The 16,494-nt window shown below is 39.7% G+C and overlaps 1 protein-coding gene across 3 annotated transcripts in view; it reads right to left on the bottom strand.

Moving 5' to 3' along the window:
* LOC128693288 (FMRFamide receptor) overlaps positions 1 to 16,494 on the bottom strand; it is a 525,101-nt gene continuing 508,607 nt past the window's right edge. For 2 of the 3 annotated variants that reach the window (XM_053782882.2, XM_053782883.2), the window contains 4 exons: positions 9,390 to 9,647; positions 7,102 to 7,376; positions 4,274 to 4,457; positions 1 to 904 (listed from right to left, as the gene is read on the bottom strand). In XM_053782882.2, coding sequence (XP_053638857.1) covers positions 665 to 904; positions 4,274 to 4,457; positions 7,102 to 7,376; positions 9,390 to 9,647 — 957 coding nt within the window. In that variant the 3' untranslated portion in view covers positions 1 to 664. The remainder of the gene's footprint in view (positions 905 to 4,273; positions 4,458 to 7,101; positions 7,377 to 9,389; positions 9,648 to 16,494) is intronic. The other variant, XM_053782884.2, reaches the window with a different exon arrangement.

Below are 16,494 nucleotides of genomic sequence, written 5' to 3'. Positions count from 1 at the left end.
TGTATGAAAATAGGTAGACGATTCAGTCTCAGCATATTTTTTTAACCCAATACTTGACACGAAAAATGGCCAATTATTATTATAAATTAGCTGTGCATTATTATATAACTTGGTCCAAATTCAACATCTATATACACATAATGTAGAATCATCTTTCACTGTGAAGAGAGATTGTAACTTTATAGAACTATTTTTTATATCTTATTGTCATATACGTTCCCAGACTTCTGCACACATACACACACACACACACACACACACACACACACACACACACACACACACACACACACACACACACACACACACACACATACACACACACACACACACACACACATATATATAAACAGTTCATAAATTGTGCTCAAACAGTGTCTGCATTCCATCAATTTTTTCTTTATAAATGCGCAAACTTGTGGCTTGAGCTCTTACTGTTCACACGTAACATTCGAGAGAGTGCACTGGCATGTATCATCTTAACATAAAACGCACGACAAAAATCCACACATTGTACAATTGTCAGTTCCAAGACTGCGCAAATACAGGTATTTCTTAGCATCTACACATGCAACCGTTGGCATAACAGGTTTTTATGCTTGGTCGAAGCTAACCAGAAGCACCAAAAATTCGTAAAGAGGCTGTTTCTTCATCTATGAACAGTTCAAAGGGCTGTCTGCTCGTCCAAGGAGGGTTGTTGGCAGGTGATGACGATATGAGTGCCGGCCATCTGCATACTGGACGTGTTCCGCCGGGTGAGGATCTTGGAGAGGCTGCGGGCTAGACGTCGGGCAGGTCCGGGTGGTGCTGCAGGTGGAAGTTGGGTGTTGGGAGATCCGTTAAGAAGACTAGCAGTTGTAGACGGTGTACTCACACACGAGTTACCACTGTTGACCGAGTTTGTCTGGGGATAGAAGCATAGGTCACTCACCACAAACCTATCATTAAGGAGAATTAAGAGAGCCATAACTAAGGACAGAAACGAGAGAGCAACACTAGAGACCCAGAGCGATGAGAGGGATGGAATAAGTAATAAACGCAAAGGACAAAATATTTAAGAAATTATAACATAAAAAGGTAAATTCAAATAATTAGAAATAATAAGTGATAAATTATAACCGAAGAACAGAGAGGAGCAGGAACTATTGAAAGCTATAATGAAGTACAATAACTAGCGAAAGTTGAAGGATAGTAAACTTAAATATATAGTAATGTCCAGGGTTTATTACCTGGACCTCAGCAATGAGAGTCGCTACTCTTACCGCTAGGCAACGGCGACCAGTGCAATGAACTTAAAGAATTGCTGATATAAGAGTGTTGCTTACTGAACAAGAAGAGAGTGAAACTAAAGTTCGTAAAGTGTATTTTAAACAATAAACGAATCATAAGCCAGTGATCATGCGGAGTATTAATTTTAAATATAATTAATTTATTACTGTACGTAAGTGACGCATTGACAATATGTAACCTAAATACTTAAGTTAGTGGTACATTTAAACACTAATGAGAAGTAAATATAATAACCATTTACGCTACGAGGAAGGTATATACTGTACAGCACCATAACAGCAGTTGCAAGATGATCAACCTCTGAACACACCACACAATCAGAAGCCAGAGCAGGTGTAAACACATTCACAACAATTAGTGACCAGAGCAGGTGTAAACACATTCACGACAATCATGAACCAGAGCAGGTGTAAACACATTCACAACAATTAGTGACCAGAGCAGGTGTAAGCACATTCACGACAATCATGAACCAGAGCAGGTGTAAGCACATTCACAACAATCAGGGACCTGAGCAGGTGAAAGCACATTCACAACAATCATGAACCAGAGCAGGTGTAAGCACATTCACAACAATCAGGGACCAGAGCAGGTGTAAGCACATTCACAACAATCAGGGACCAGAGAAGATGTAAGCACATTCACGACAATCATGAACCAGAGCAGGTGTAAGCACATTCACAACAATCAGGGACCAGAGCAGGTGTAAGCACATTCACAACAATCAGGGAGCAGAGTAGATGTAAGCACATTCACGACAATCATGAACCAGAGCAGGTGTAAGCACATTCACAACAATCAGGGACCAGAGCAGGTGTAAGCACATTCACAACAATCAGGGACCAGAGAAGATGTAAGCACATTCACGACAATCATGGACCAGATCAGGTGTAAGCACATTCACGACAATCATAAACCAGAGCAGGTGTAAGCACATTCACAACAATCAGGGACCAGAGTAAGTGTAAGCACATTCACAACAATCAGGGACCAGAGCAGGTGTAAGCACATTCACAACAATCAGGGACTAGAGCAGGTGTAAGCACATTCACAACAATCAGGGACTAGAGCAGGTGTAAGAACATTCACAACAATCAGGGACTAGAGCAGGTGTAAGCACATTCACAACAATCAGGGACTAGAGCAGGTGTAAGCACATTCACGACAATCAGGGACTAGAGCAGGTGTAAGCACATTCACGACAATCAGGGACCAGACCAGGTGTAAGCAGACATAGCAACAGTGACCAAACAAGAAAGGTGAAGATTGAAATTATATTTTTCTCGAAGTTAACGCATAAGACTTACAATATACGTTCGGAAGAGACTGCCAGATGACAAAGAAACTAGTCCGCGTTGAGTCAAAAGGTAAGATGAGTTGGCAGACTTTGTAAATACGTAATACCGTAAGACAAAACAGAGCTGGGAAGGGTTCTGGATAACTGAGATGGGATATGTAATCTTTGGAAGAACGGAGGAGAGGAAAATTTGGTACAGTTGAAAAGAAGACTTATATTAAAAATGAGAAACCTTTAAATTGGCAAGAAGAGTTAAAAATATTTGAAAACATCTGAGATATTGGGACCTCTTGATATTTAAGAACTGTTAGAAACATAAAAATAGTATTAGAATAGTGAAGAAACCTGAAGATAATTTGGAAAAGATTTCAGGGTATCCAAGAGTGGATATCACGTTGACGTGGCTTTATTGGACGAAGGCTGACGAAGATGGGCACCAGGGATGTGTGGAGGCTGCCAACATCTTGTAAAACAGAATAAGCAGACAGGTTATCACAAAACAAGCTGTTTTTAGAATGAATTCTCAGGAGGATACAATTAAAAAGAAAATGTTTTCACAAGAGTTCTTTTTACATAATAAAGAGGAAAAATTGACAAATGTTTTTTACAAGTATAACGTAAAGGCGTTTATAGACAGCTGAATTTTAATCGTACGACCAAAATTCTGGTGTCTATAAACTCCTTTACAATATATCTATAAAAACATTTGCGAACTTTTTCATTTTTTATTATGTAAAAATAAGTCTACTGATTTTTTTTCTTTTAATTGTATTCTTCTGAGAACTCATTATAACTTGTCATGCCTCGCTTGTTTTGTGATATCGTGTTTACTTACTACTGAAAAGTATCAGCAAATCAAAACTCAGAGAAAAGAATACATGCGTGGCACAAGAAGCAGCAGACAACAGCTTTAAACCTTGATAGCAAACACATGCAGATCTCTTCAAGGCAGTCGGCTGAGGGAGAGACAGCATCAGGAAGAGTTTTGTTATACTTCCGCCTTTACAAACAAGCGTCAGACAAATCTTCGACACAAACATTAAAAATTAAAAAAAAAAACGGTAAATGCAACACTTAACTGACACACGTTAAATATACACATTATATATATATATATATATATATATATATATATATATATATATATATATATATATATATATATATATATATATATATATATATATATATATATATATATATATATATATGTCGTGCCGAAAATAGGTAAAACTGGTCAGTTAGCAGGAATTCATTTAAAATTAAGTTCTTTCTAAAATTTTCTCTTATGCGTTTAAAGATTTATGATAATGTAAAAATTTATAATTTTGTACCAAAAGAACCTTAGAAAACTTACCTAACCTTATTATAACAAGCACAATTTAATTCAGCCTAATTCAACTAAATATATTTTAGATAAGTTTACAAAAATTTAATAATGAGCAAACAAAATTAAATATATTTTTTTCGTTAGGTTCAAAATGATTTTTGCGAAATTATTCCATACACAATTTTTCAATTGCCTTATTTGGCAAGAAGAGCGTTGCTATTTAAGCCAAAATCGCAAGTTTTACCTATTCGGCAGGATACACACACACACACACACACAGAGTAAAGGAGGCAGAGGTGGGGTAAGCGGTAACACGGCAGGTTACGGAGGTGTGTAAGAGGATGCCAGGGACACACCTTCCTGAGGAGTGGACGCGAGACATCATCAGGGGCTGGGTGTAGTGCTACCTTGGTGGGCGTCAGGAGGGTGGGAGAAGGGTTGCGTGAGGGGCTGGGCACTGTCAGGAAGTGCCTAGGCCTGCCCATGCTCTGCCCACGACCATGGGTAGGGCTCCCTCGGGGGCTCCCTGACCCGCTGCTCCTGTGGGAGGGAGAGCTACACTGCAGGCGTAGCTCAACACCCAACACTGCCTGCTGCTACAACCCAATATTCAGAAAGCCTTAATACAGGTGAAGGATTCTTGATCCATGGAATCTGAGCTACCCTTTCGTTCACTGCTTCAAAACTGATTACCTCCTATTTCCCAGACGTGATAATGACCCATACGGATTAGCGCTTCCCTATGAATTTAATAATAATAATAATAATAATAATAATAATAATAATAATAATAATAATAATAATAATAATAATAATAATAATAATAAATGATAACGCTAATAAAAATCGCGAGAATTACCACGAAAGAGAGATACGTTGCCTCTTACTACGTCCTACCTCGTGTTAGCTGCTACTCTACAGATGAACATACGTCAAGATGACCGCCACTTCACAGTCGCTCCTACGTCATGCTAAATGGTATTCAACGGAATCGCTTGTGGCGTGACGAAAAGTGAGAGTGATGACCGGCACACGCTACTAGTAAGTCTGAACTCTCGCTCGTAGTCTGTTTTACTGCACACTGTCAGCATGAATGTGGTTTTCCATCCTAGAGCGAATGTGCCCAGGAAATGTTCCCTCACTATTTTGTTGTGGCAGAAGTTGCGAATGCCAGTACGAAGTGTTCAGTCGCTATTTTGTGATAGAAACTGTGAATGATCGTACGAAATGTTCAGTTACTATGCTGTGGTGGTTGAGTCTTCGACTGTCTACTTTAACCAAGAGCGTTAGAGACGCCTGGTGGTAAGCAGCTTAGAGTCTCTCACAGTAATTTTAGTCCAGTCTGTGGTTCTGGTGCTGCTGTAACCTGACACTATTTTCATATCTGACATAATTTTAATGCTACATTTCTCCTATAATGGCATTATTCTCATATAATCTTGATGTTATTTTTTTTATCTATGTAACGTATAAACCAATTCTGACATTAGTCTCCCTACATTTTACATTTAAGAAAAAATCTCAGCATTCGGGAGATATTCTCCAAATAATCTTGTCTGACTCTCTCGTCATTTTTATGCAAATTTTATGTCGTCATTAGCTAATCCCAACTTCATAATTATGCAAGCAACGCTGCCCTCGGCGTCAGAGCTCTTGTCAGAACGCCCGCCCGCCCATCCGCCAGCCTACCTTCCAACCCACCACCCGGCTACCCACTGAAAGGACCGGTTCGCCTCCATGTCCTCCCGCCCGCTCTGCTAGTGACGGCTGAGGCATCTCCCTGTCTTCCCACCCGCTCTGATAGTGATGGGGTAAAGCATTAGCTTGGACACACAGGTGAGAGACAGGTTAGTCAATGTTATTACGCCTGATAATATACATAGAGTACACAAGACTGTACAGTTATCTTACACTGCTGTTAATACCATCTGTCCTCTACAATCTAAATCATTATTATCTAAACCACATGAGAACAACGTACAGTGTTCCTTTTAAAACAAAATTTTTCGTACATCAGTTTTAATGAGGTAAACTAGATAGGGAGAAGAATGGAGATTGAGACAAGAATAGTGAGAACAGAAAACTGAAATACAAATCTGGTCTTCCAGGGGATTTATGTTACCAATAAAAGTCGTAGGTAATAAAGAATAATAGCCGCAATATCGTGGCTGCAACTATTCACAAAATAACCCACACTTTGGAGACCGAAACGTCGAGGATGGTTTCCTCTCTAGTGTTGGCTATCTGTGAATGGTAGGTGAATAACTAGTTAAGTCATCACTGCCAGAGAAGATGAAGGATCTACAACAGTCTACCCTGAAACACATTCTTAGGTGCCAACTTAACCTAGGAAAAAAAAGGCAAGTTGATGATCAACCATTCACTGGAACAACGTTTCACTCTGTGTAGAGCTCTATCAAATCATAACTAGATAAAGCTCTACGTAGAGCTAAACGTTGTTCTCCCCCCCACATGAAAGCTTCTTCTACAACCCGTGTGGTGTCTTCAGTATTGTCGACAGCACGACCTGTGTCAGGAGCGACAGGTGAGGCGGTCCAAGAGCTTACACTCATGTAAACATTGTACAGTATATTTTAATTTATATTATCTAAATCTATAACTTTTATTAAGGTTACAGATTTAGATAATATAAATTGTAAATATAATGGCTGTCTTTTCGCTAGTATTTAGCAGTTGCATGCAAAATATATACTAAATTTGAGCTTTGTGTGTATCCTGGCTTCGTGAGTCCTATCATACCTCTTCTTAAAGCTAAGTATGGGTCCTGTCTCTACCATCTCGCCATGTGTTAAACAAAGAGGTAAGGAGAGAGAGAGAGGGAGAGAGAGAGAGAGAGAGAGAGAGAGAGAGAGAGAGAGAGAGAGAGAGAGAGAGAGAGAGAGAGAGAGAGAGAGAGAGAGAGAGAGAGAGAGAGAGAGAGAGAGAGAGAGAGAGAGAGAGAGAGAGAGAGAGAGAGAGAGAGAGAGAGAGAGAGAGAGAGAGAGAGAGAGAGAGAGAGCTTCTGCTATTGTCTCGTCAGTGTAGCTCTGCATGAATCTTGACGGTGTCTTTCTGTTCGTCTCCCTGTCATACCCCAAGCCAAGCCCCAGCTCAAGACCCTGCAACCCTACCATCAACAAACCTTACCCACAACCCCACAAATCCCTTCTTATCTCAGACAAACCTGTGTGAAGAGCGGCGAGACATGCGCATGGAGGACATCCTGGAGAAGCGTGGACTTCCATCCTCCACATTGCTGTAAGCCGTAGCCATCCAGGAGTGCAGCGGCGAGGGCTGACGGTACCAGCGGGAGCAGAAGGTGCGCAGGAAGGTGCGCCGGTACTTGTCGCTCATGGCACAGTACAATACAAAGTTGCAAGCGGCGTTGATGGCCGACAGCAAGTTGAAGATGTTGCCTAAGCCAAGCTCGATGTAGAAGGCGATCGAGTTGGGTTTAGACTGTTAGACAGAGATGGAACAGCGCAATTTTTAACATATGGATACTTATAACGAAAGAACAAGGGCAGATAATAAGCAGTAAAGAAAACACAAACGCGACGGTAACTATCGAGAATAGGATGGAAAGGCAGAATACCAAATAAAGAAGACACAGGAAGGGCAGTTCAAATATGCAAGAAGAGATAGGAAAAGGGACAAGAAAACAAAGATAAGTCGGTGAATAAAAGGGGGTAAACATATTTACATTTAGATGAGTCGGCGATCAATATGTCTCGTGTAACGCCACTAAGAATGCACTAAATTCATTTTATTTACGTGCTACATCACTGCTGGACACGGAGGTAGCTTGCTGATGTTCCAGAGTCAGCAGGTGCTCTGAGTTGTGAGTGTGATGAAGGCTACCTCAAGTATTGCCTGATAACGTTGCTAGCGGTGAACCGCGGTGATTCTTGCAAAGTTTGGAATACAGTGTCTGTCTGGTTACTCGTACTAATCAGTGTTACATCTTCTTACGTGTTTGATGGTTACAATTACTAGTACCATTTCTACAATTAACACTACTATTGGTATTAGTAGTGCTACGTCTACTCTTATTATATCAATACTACCAGTAGTGCTACTGCTATAATGCTAGTACCAGTGCTAGTATTACTACTGGTGCTAGTAATACTGATAATATTATTACTTTTACTGTAATACTAGCATTACTATTATTAGTATTATTACTACTGTACTGCGTTTACTTTAATACTATTGTTATTACTGTTACTATTACTACTACTACTATGAATACCACTACTTCTACTGTAATACCATTAATAATCCTACTACCTTTATTTCTAATTTTACTAATGGTACTAATACTACCACTGCTGCTGGTACCCCACTACCACTACTGCCGCTGTTGCTACTACCACCACTACTACTACTACTACTACTGCTGGTACCACCATCACTACCACTACTACTACTTCTACTGCTGTTGGTACCACCACTACCACTGCTACTACTACTGCTGGTACCACTACTACTACTGGGTATTCTCAGTACACCAAGGATCAGCACTATATATTCTGTGAAAGTATGGCAAATCTAACATTAAGGAGGGCGTTTTCTTCTCGTCTCGTTTTTATTTTCAGTGTATGTAACCATGTTTCAAAACTATAAATTTATGGCTGAGTTTTTGTTCAGTTCGTCTGCGTTAGTCACTCAACTCTCATAGGCGTAGACAAGTATATGGCAAACACAATAAAAATTGAGTTACACAAACTGTGATAACGTTGCATAAAGACAAAATTAAAACGCTTTTTTTGCGTAAATAACCTCTTTCTAACTCACCTTAATAACTTCAATACTGATGCATCTCTCGCGCTGGTGTATAGTCAAGTTATGTACACAAACCTAAATAGAGGCACACGCATACAGATTTTTTCACACACATCTAATGTAACTCTGCTCCAGTAGCAACAAACATACAGCTGCAAATAGAGATTACCCTAAAATTCACCCCTGGGGATAACACTTATCTAAAGTTCAGCAAATTTTAAATATGGTACTTTTAGTAATGTGAATAAAGCTAATCTAACATCCTTACCTATCTTTGCTAGAATTTCTGTAACGTACAAGTGCTTTAACAAACACATATAAGAATTTTCACTTGGAAGGGACAGGGTTGTGAATTTTCACGTGACCCTAAAATGGTAATTTCACCAAAACTCTACTCAGACCACTAAGTCCACTCAGACCACGAAGTCCAATCAGACCACTAAGTCAAGCACTAATAAGGCAACTGTCGCTGCTGTCATGGCTTACCATGGAGTTAAGGACTACTCCATTATTAAATGTGTCCTTAGACACCTACAAGCCCCTCTTCTACACCCACCATACTTCTAGTGCAATTGGTTTAATGACAAAGACCCACATCGAGTAGTTTTTCCTTGCGAATGAACTAACACAACCGTGAGTGCACTTCACTGTAAAGACTTCCTTCTAACAACACACTCGCCCACTTACCACGTAGAAGGACTGGTAGAGAAGTAGGATAGCCACGGGAAGCTGACACAAGAGAGCCAGGAGAACCACAGCGATGAGCATTACTGTGATCTTATATTCCTGTGACTGTGAGTGAGTGTCCCTCTCTACTCTCTGGTTTGTCATGGTGCGTCTCTGTGTTCTGCTCTGTCTCACCACATGGATCAGGAAGGAGTTGAACACCGCCAGCAGCACCAGCGGCAGCAGGATAAACACCACCGCAGTGAACCAGTAAAACACCTGCAAATACTATCATGGTCATCACGGGGCAAAGTGTACATGTACAGTACTTGTTGAAATACTTCTTATTTATATTTCTGATATTTGCTTTTTGTTCACATGAAATTCTCACTAAAGAAGAAGTAGAATAAGAAGAAAAAGAAGAAGAAAATGATGAGGAAGAGAATTATTATTATTATTATTATTATAATTATTATTATTATAATTATTATTATTATTATTATTATTATTATTATAATAATAATAATAATAATAATAATAATAATAATAATAATAATAATAATAATAATAATAATAATAATAATAATAATTATTATTATTATTATTATTATTATTATTATTATTATTATTATTATTATTATTATTATTATTATTATTATTATTAAGCATTTTATTCGCATTATTCAAGCTCTGGCAAGCTTAGAGGCTCTGTAAAACTGTGTTGGAAGAGCAAAAGTTGTTTGAGTCTGTGAAGCTTAGTGGTGGCTAGATTTCTTATTAAGAAGTTTAAAAGAGCTTGAGTAGTTATGTTGACGTGGTTAGTGAGTACATGATGAGGAGACAGTGTGGTGGAGTGGTAGTACCATGGTGGTTGTGGCGGTGATGGGGAGTGTGCGGTGGTAGTGGGGAAGGTTGTGGTGGTGGTAGTGGGGAAGGTTGTGGTGGTGGTAGTGGGGAAGGTTGTGGTGGTGGTAGTGGGGAAGGTTGTGGTGGTGGTAGTGGGGAAGATCGTAGTGGTGGTGGGGAAGGCTGAGGCGGAGGTAGTGGGGAAGGCTGTGGTAATTCTCGTGACCCCGACCTTTGATCTCTTGTCACAGGAAACCAAAGTTAGTGTTTAAAAACGGACACTGTTAACGCGACCTTTGACCTGTACCTTGTGATGCAAGGCTACAATATCCTGGCCGGGATGAGCCCAGTTTTTAGAAAATACAAAAATTCACGCGAAATACTGAGCAAAATTCGGGAAATCTGATCATGCACTATTTTCTGACACAATCGAGCATACACAACAATTCTAAAGTGAATTTCTCTCTCTGGGTCGGTATATATATTTTTGCAGTGGTGTTGCGAGGGCCGCGGGTGAGTTAGGCAGCACCGGCCGCAGTTTACCTCAAAACAAAGGTCGAATCAACACAGGAAAATTTGAAATATGATTGTTGCTACAATGGTACCATCGCAGCTAGTGTTTGTTTGTTTGTTTGTTTGTGTGTGTGTGTGTGTGTGTGTGTGTGTGTGTGTGTGTGTGTGTGTGTGTGTGTGTGTGTGTGTGTGTGTGTGTACTCACCTAATTGTACTCACCTAATTGTGGTTGCAGGGGTCGAGACTCAGATCCTGGCCCCGCCTCTTCACTGATCGCTACTGGGTCCTCTCTCTCTCTGCTTCCTGAGCTTTGTCATACCTCTTCTTAAAACTATGTATGGTTCCTGCCTCCACTACTTCACTTGCTAGGCTATTCCACTTGCTGACAACTCTATGACTGAAGAAATACTTCCTAACGTCCCTGTGACTCGTCTGAGTCTTCAGCTTCCAGTTGTGACCCCTTGTCCCTGTGTCCCCTCTCTGGAACATCCTATCTCTGTCCACCTTGTCTATTCCCCGCAGGATCTTGTATGTCGTTATCATGTCTCCCCTGACCCTTCTGTCCTCCAGTGTCGTCAGTCCGATTTCCCTTAACCTTTCCTCGTACGACATTCCCTTGAGCTCTGGGACTAGCCTTGTTGCAAACCTTTGTACTTTCTCTAACTTCTTGACGTGCTTGACCAGGTGTGGGTTACAGACTGGTGCTGCATACTCCAGTGTGGGCCTAACATACACAGTGTACAGTGTCTTGAACGATTCCTTATTAAGGTATCGGAACGCTATTCTCAGGTTTGCCAGGCGCCCGTATGCTGCATCAGTTATTTGGTTGATGTGTGCCTCCGGTGATGTGCTCGGTGTTATGGTCACCCCAAGGTCTTTCTCCCTGAGTGAGGTCTGTAGTCTTTGTCCACCTAGCCTATACTCTGTCTGCGGTCTTCTTTGCCACTCCCCAATCTTCATGACTTTGCATTTGGCTGGATTGAATTCGAGAAGCCAGTTACTGGACCACATGTCCAGCCTGTCCAGGTCTCTTTGCAGTCCTGCCTCATCCTCGTCCGATTTAATTCTTCTCATCAACTCATGGAACAAAACAGAATGACTTCGAGAGTGTATAAATCCGTAGTGGAAGGAAGGCGGGGTAGGGGTCGGCCTAGGAAAGGTTGGAGGGAGGGGGTAAAGGAGGTTTTGTGTGCGAGGGGCTTGGACTTCCAGCAAGCATGCGTGAGCGTATTTGATAGTGAATGGAGACAAATGGTTTTTAATACTTGACGTGCTGTTGGAGTGTGAGCAAAGTAACATTTATGAAGGGATTCAGGGAAACCGGCAGGCCGGACTCGAGTCCTGGAAATGGGAAGTACAGTGTCTGCACTCTAAAGGAGGGGTGTTAATGTTGCAGTTTCATAACTGTAGTGTAAAGCACCCCTCTGGCAAGACAGTGATGGAGTGAATGATGATGAAAGTTTTTCTTTTTCGGGCCACCCTGCCTTGGTGGGAATCGGCCGATATATATATATATATATATATATATATATATATATATATATATATATATATATATATATACACACACACACAAAACCACGCGGGGAGTTAAATGATAACTCTCTTCATTTCGTGTTGCAAATCAACACATTATTAGGACTTGCACTGTTGCAGAAATGACTAGGAAGTCTAGGTAGATCCGTTGAAGAGAACTACTCTAGCTAGAATAGTTCCCTTGAACGGATGTACCTGGACTTCCTACTCATTTCTGTATCAGAAATGATGATGTGTTATTTGCAACACGAAAGGCCTAGAGCTATCAATCAATTTATATTCAATCTCATTATTTCGCGTCATTTATTAATTCAATTAATGTAAGGAAAGAGGAAACTATTTTTAACCCTAATATTTATAAAACTATTGATACGAATTTCTGTTTACTTGTGACACCCAAGTGACGCTTGTAATTCACCAGTAACATACCTGTAACAAACCTGTAACGCAAGTGACACTTGTAATACACCTGTAACATTCCAGTAACGCACATGTAACTCGTAATATATCAGTAGCATACCTATACCACACCTGCAACACACCTATGACATAATTTAGGTATTCTAAATTTGCTAAATTTATTTTTTTGCAATAAAGTGTGGCGGCACATCCCCAGGGAGAGTGTGCTGTGACAGACTTTCACTCTCATGCGATAAGGAATATTGACTGCCAATTTGCATATCAAAAAGTTGGGCTCAAGCGAGGCAACATTTTATATGGGGTAAAATAATGCAAAATACATGCAAGCGTACAAACACACACGCACACACACACACACACACACACACACACACACACACACACAGACACAGACACACACACACACACACACAAACAAAGACACACACACACACACAGCCAGGAGTTATGATTCGACCCTTGCAACTGCAAATAGGTATGCCAGATATATGTACAGTCAAATACTAAAAGCAAAAAAAGTACACCATAGGTCAAACCAAAGATGAAATATTTAGTAATAGTGTGATGTTAGCGTACAGAAACAAGTTGACAAAATAGAAAAACTTCAAAGACATTATGTTAAAATTAACTTCCAGTACCGAACCAATACTGAAAAATGAAGCGAGAGCCGCACGTCTGTCTCGGTAAAGGCGAAGAAAGGATCCATCCTCCAGCAATCCTCACAGTGAAGGACCCATATAGTTTAGCACCTTATATATATATATATATATATATATATATATATATATATATATATATATATATATATATATATATATATATATATATATATATATATATATATATATATATATATATATATATATATATATATATATATATATATATATATATATATATATATACCGTATTTTTCCGGCATATAAGGCGCACCTTTTTCCCCACAAAAAGTTCTGGAAACTCATCCTGCGCCTTGTATGCTCAAGGTCACAGTCAAGGGTAGGCTTCAGGTTACGCTTTAGCAGCTGATTACTTACGTTACGTTACAATTGCTTGGACACATCGTCTTATATGCTCGTGCGACTTATACTCCAGAAAATACGGTACATAAGAACATAAGAAAGGAGGATCACTGCAGCAGGCCTGTTGGCCCATACTAGGCAGGTCCATGCAAAAACAAAAATTGACACTACTAATGTGGCAGCTATGATGGAACTGTGGTTTATATGACTTCACAGCTCTGTTGTGCTTGCCTCGTCTGTCGTATGAAATAGAGTATAAAGATCCGAGACGAACATAACTGGGTCAGGACTTCAATTTACAGAAGTAACCAGCAGTTTACACGGAAAAAAATCATTCATTGACAGTAATAATGAACCGTATGCAAGAATATTGGATCCAGTTTATAACACAGGTGATTAATTAGTTAGAAAAATTTCTCCTAATGTTATCAGTTGCAAAACAATTGACTGGAGGGTTGAAGTACAAATAACGACACTTAAATTTATGAAGATTGATTTTGGAGTAATATATCCCTGTAGAGCGCAGAATTTTTGTACAATGTATACTCTGGCTGAGCTAGCATATGATATACCTTGCATACAAGAGCAGAAGGAAATTGTACTCTTGTTTTATATTACATTATATTATATATTATGTTATATATTATACTATTTTATATTATATTTCCCTCTGCCTGAGGCAGAGGGAAAGACTGGCGCCCCTCAGTCAATAACAGTGTGGCTGACACGCCTCAACCAATCAGAGTTTGACTGAGGCGTTTTCAAAGTTTAATAGGTAAATAATGACGAGGTCAAACTTACACAATAAAGCACAAAGAAGCAATCAAGAAAAAAGAGGAAGTAGAAAGTGTGAGGTGAAAGGTAGGCTAAGATTTCAAGAATTTCTACATTAATTTATTAGTACTATACTATTTATCAGTTATTAGCCATTAAAAATATATATAAGGCATGAGTCTGGGCGAAACTGAGTGCATACAGCAGCCTGGGTACTACTGTATGTATTCTTTTTAAATTAGCTTGTGTTTCTATGTAAGCTATGTAAATTTTCATTTTTAATGATGTGTTGCTCTAGGGGCGCCAGAGAGGTTAGCAAAATGGTTTCGTTATAATAATTATGAATTTTTCATGGTTTGAGGAGAGATTTCACGAAGCTGGTCAGTGTGTAAGAACTGTTGTTAGGTAAGACACATATGCAACAGTTAGGTATCTTTATTTCGAAACGTTTCGCCTACACAGTAGGCTTCTTCTTCTGAAGAACCCTACTGTGTAGGCGAAACGTTTCGAAATAAAGATACCTAACTGTTGCATATGTGTCTTACCTAACAACCTGTCGGTATTTTATACCAATTTAATGTTCAATGTGTAAGAACTGATGGGTCTTTAGCGTTTTTTAAATTAATATTTGTTTAGCCTAAGTAAATACACTTGTAGGCTTCTCTGATTCTTACAGAACTGGTTAAAATAAAATTAGCTTAGTGAAAATGTACATTTACGATAAAATTTAGAATTTGAAGGATACAATTCTTATAAATTGTGCTGCTGATGTTAAAAATAGGTATGAAAGCTTTATATATTTTTCAATGGTTATTGGAAATTTAGGTAAAAATTGTGGGGAGAGATGTAACCGGTTGGCTGAGAAGGGGTTTAAGGAAGTGGTTGTGTGGTTGCAGGTGACTTCAGTCCCTGAAGTCAGGGACACCCATGATCTGCTGTCTCACAGAGAGATCTTGCAGCCCCTACTGCATAATTTAACCTTCTTGACTCTCCCTCGAGAGCCAGTGACAGGTCGTCATATGATTAAGACCAGTGTGAAGATATTATCCTTATGAATGTTTCCAGTCCGGTGAGCTTAGCCAGTCAGTCTGTGACCAGCTGGGTGGGTAGACGTATTGTGTCTTTCTGTGTAGTCAATATTTTTGTGTAAGGCTTTTTAAACATCATCTGGAACCCTATGGAGTACAAATGACTGTAATCTCTTTCATGAAGAGCTTTGGGCTTCCTGGTTGTAGCAATGTGTAAACTGGAACTTATGTTGCATTCTGCCAAGCCTGAAGGACCCAACTGGAAGTGTACGGCCGTGGTAACAATTTGATTGATGATGCTGTTGATTGTGATGATGACGATGATGATGATGATGATGATGATGATGATGATGATGATGATGATGATGATGATGATGATGATGATGATGATGATGATGATGATGATGATGATGATGATGGAAGGAAATTATTTTGAGATCTGAAAAACATTTTGACCTGACATTACTCGCTGCCTTAATAAAAATGCTACAGACCACATATAAAAGCATGGAAGGTGAAATTAAGTCACAAACTGCTAGCAGGAACAACACACAACACAAGTAACAAACTACTAGCAGGAACAACACACAACATAAGAACATAAGAAAGGAGGAACACTGCAGCAGGCCTGTTGGCCCATACTAGGCAGGTCCTTTGCAATTCATCCCACTAACAAAACATTTGCCCAACCCAATTTTCAGTGCTACCCAAGAAATAAGCTCTGATAACTCTATCCACTCATATGCAAGTCCCACTCAAATCCAACCCCTCTCACTCATGTATTTTTTATTTTTTTTTTTATTATCACACCGGCCGATTCCCACCAAGGCAGGGTGGCCCGAAAAAGAAAAACTTTCACCATCATTCACTCCATCACTGTCTTGCCAGAAGGGTGCTTTACACTACAGTTTTTAAACTGCAACATTAACACCCCTCCTTCAGAGTGCAGGCACTGTACTTCCCATCTCCAGGACTCAAGTCCGGCCT

Source organism: Cherax quadricarinatus, chromosome 28, assembly GCF_038502225.1.
Source record: "Cherax quadricarinatus isolate ZL_2023a chromosome 28, ASM3850222v1, whole genome shotgun sequence".
NCBI classification, from domain to species: Eukaryota; Metazoa; Arthropoda; class Malacostraca; order Decapoda; family Parastacidae; genus Cherax; species Cherax quadricarinatus.
The sequence above is the reverse complement of the archived record's forward strand: the minus strand, read 5'-3'. Positions and strand labels throughout refer to the sequence as shown.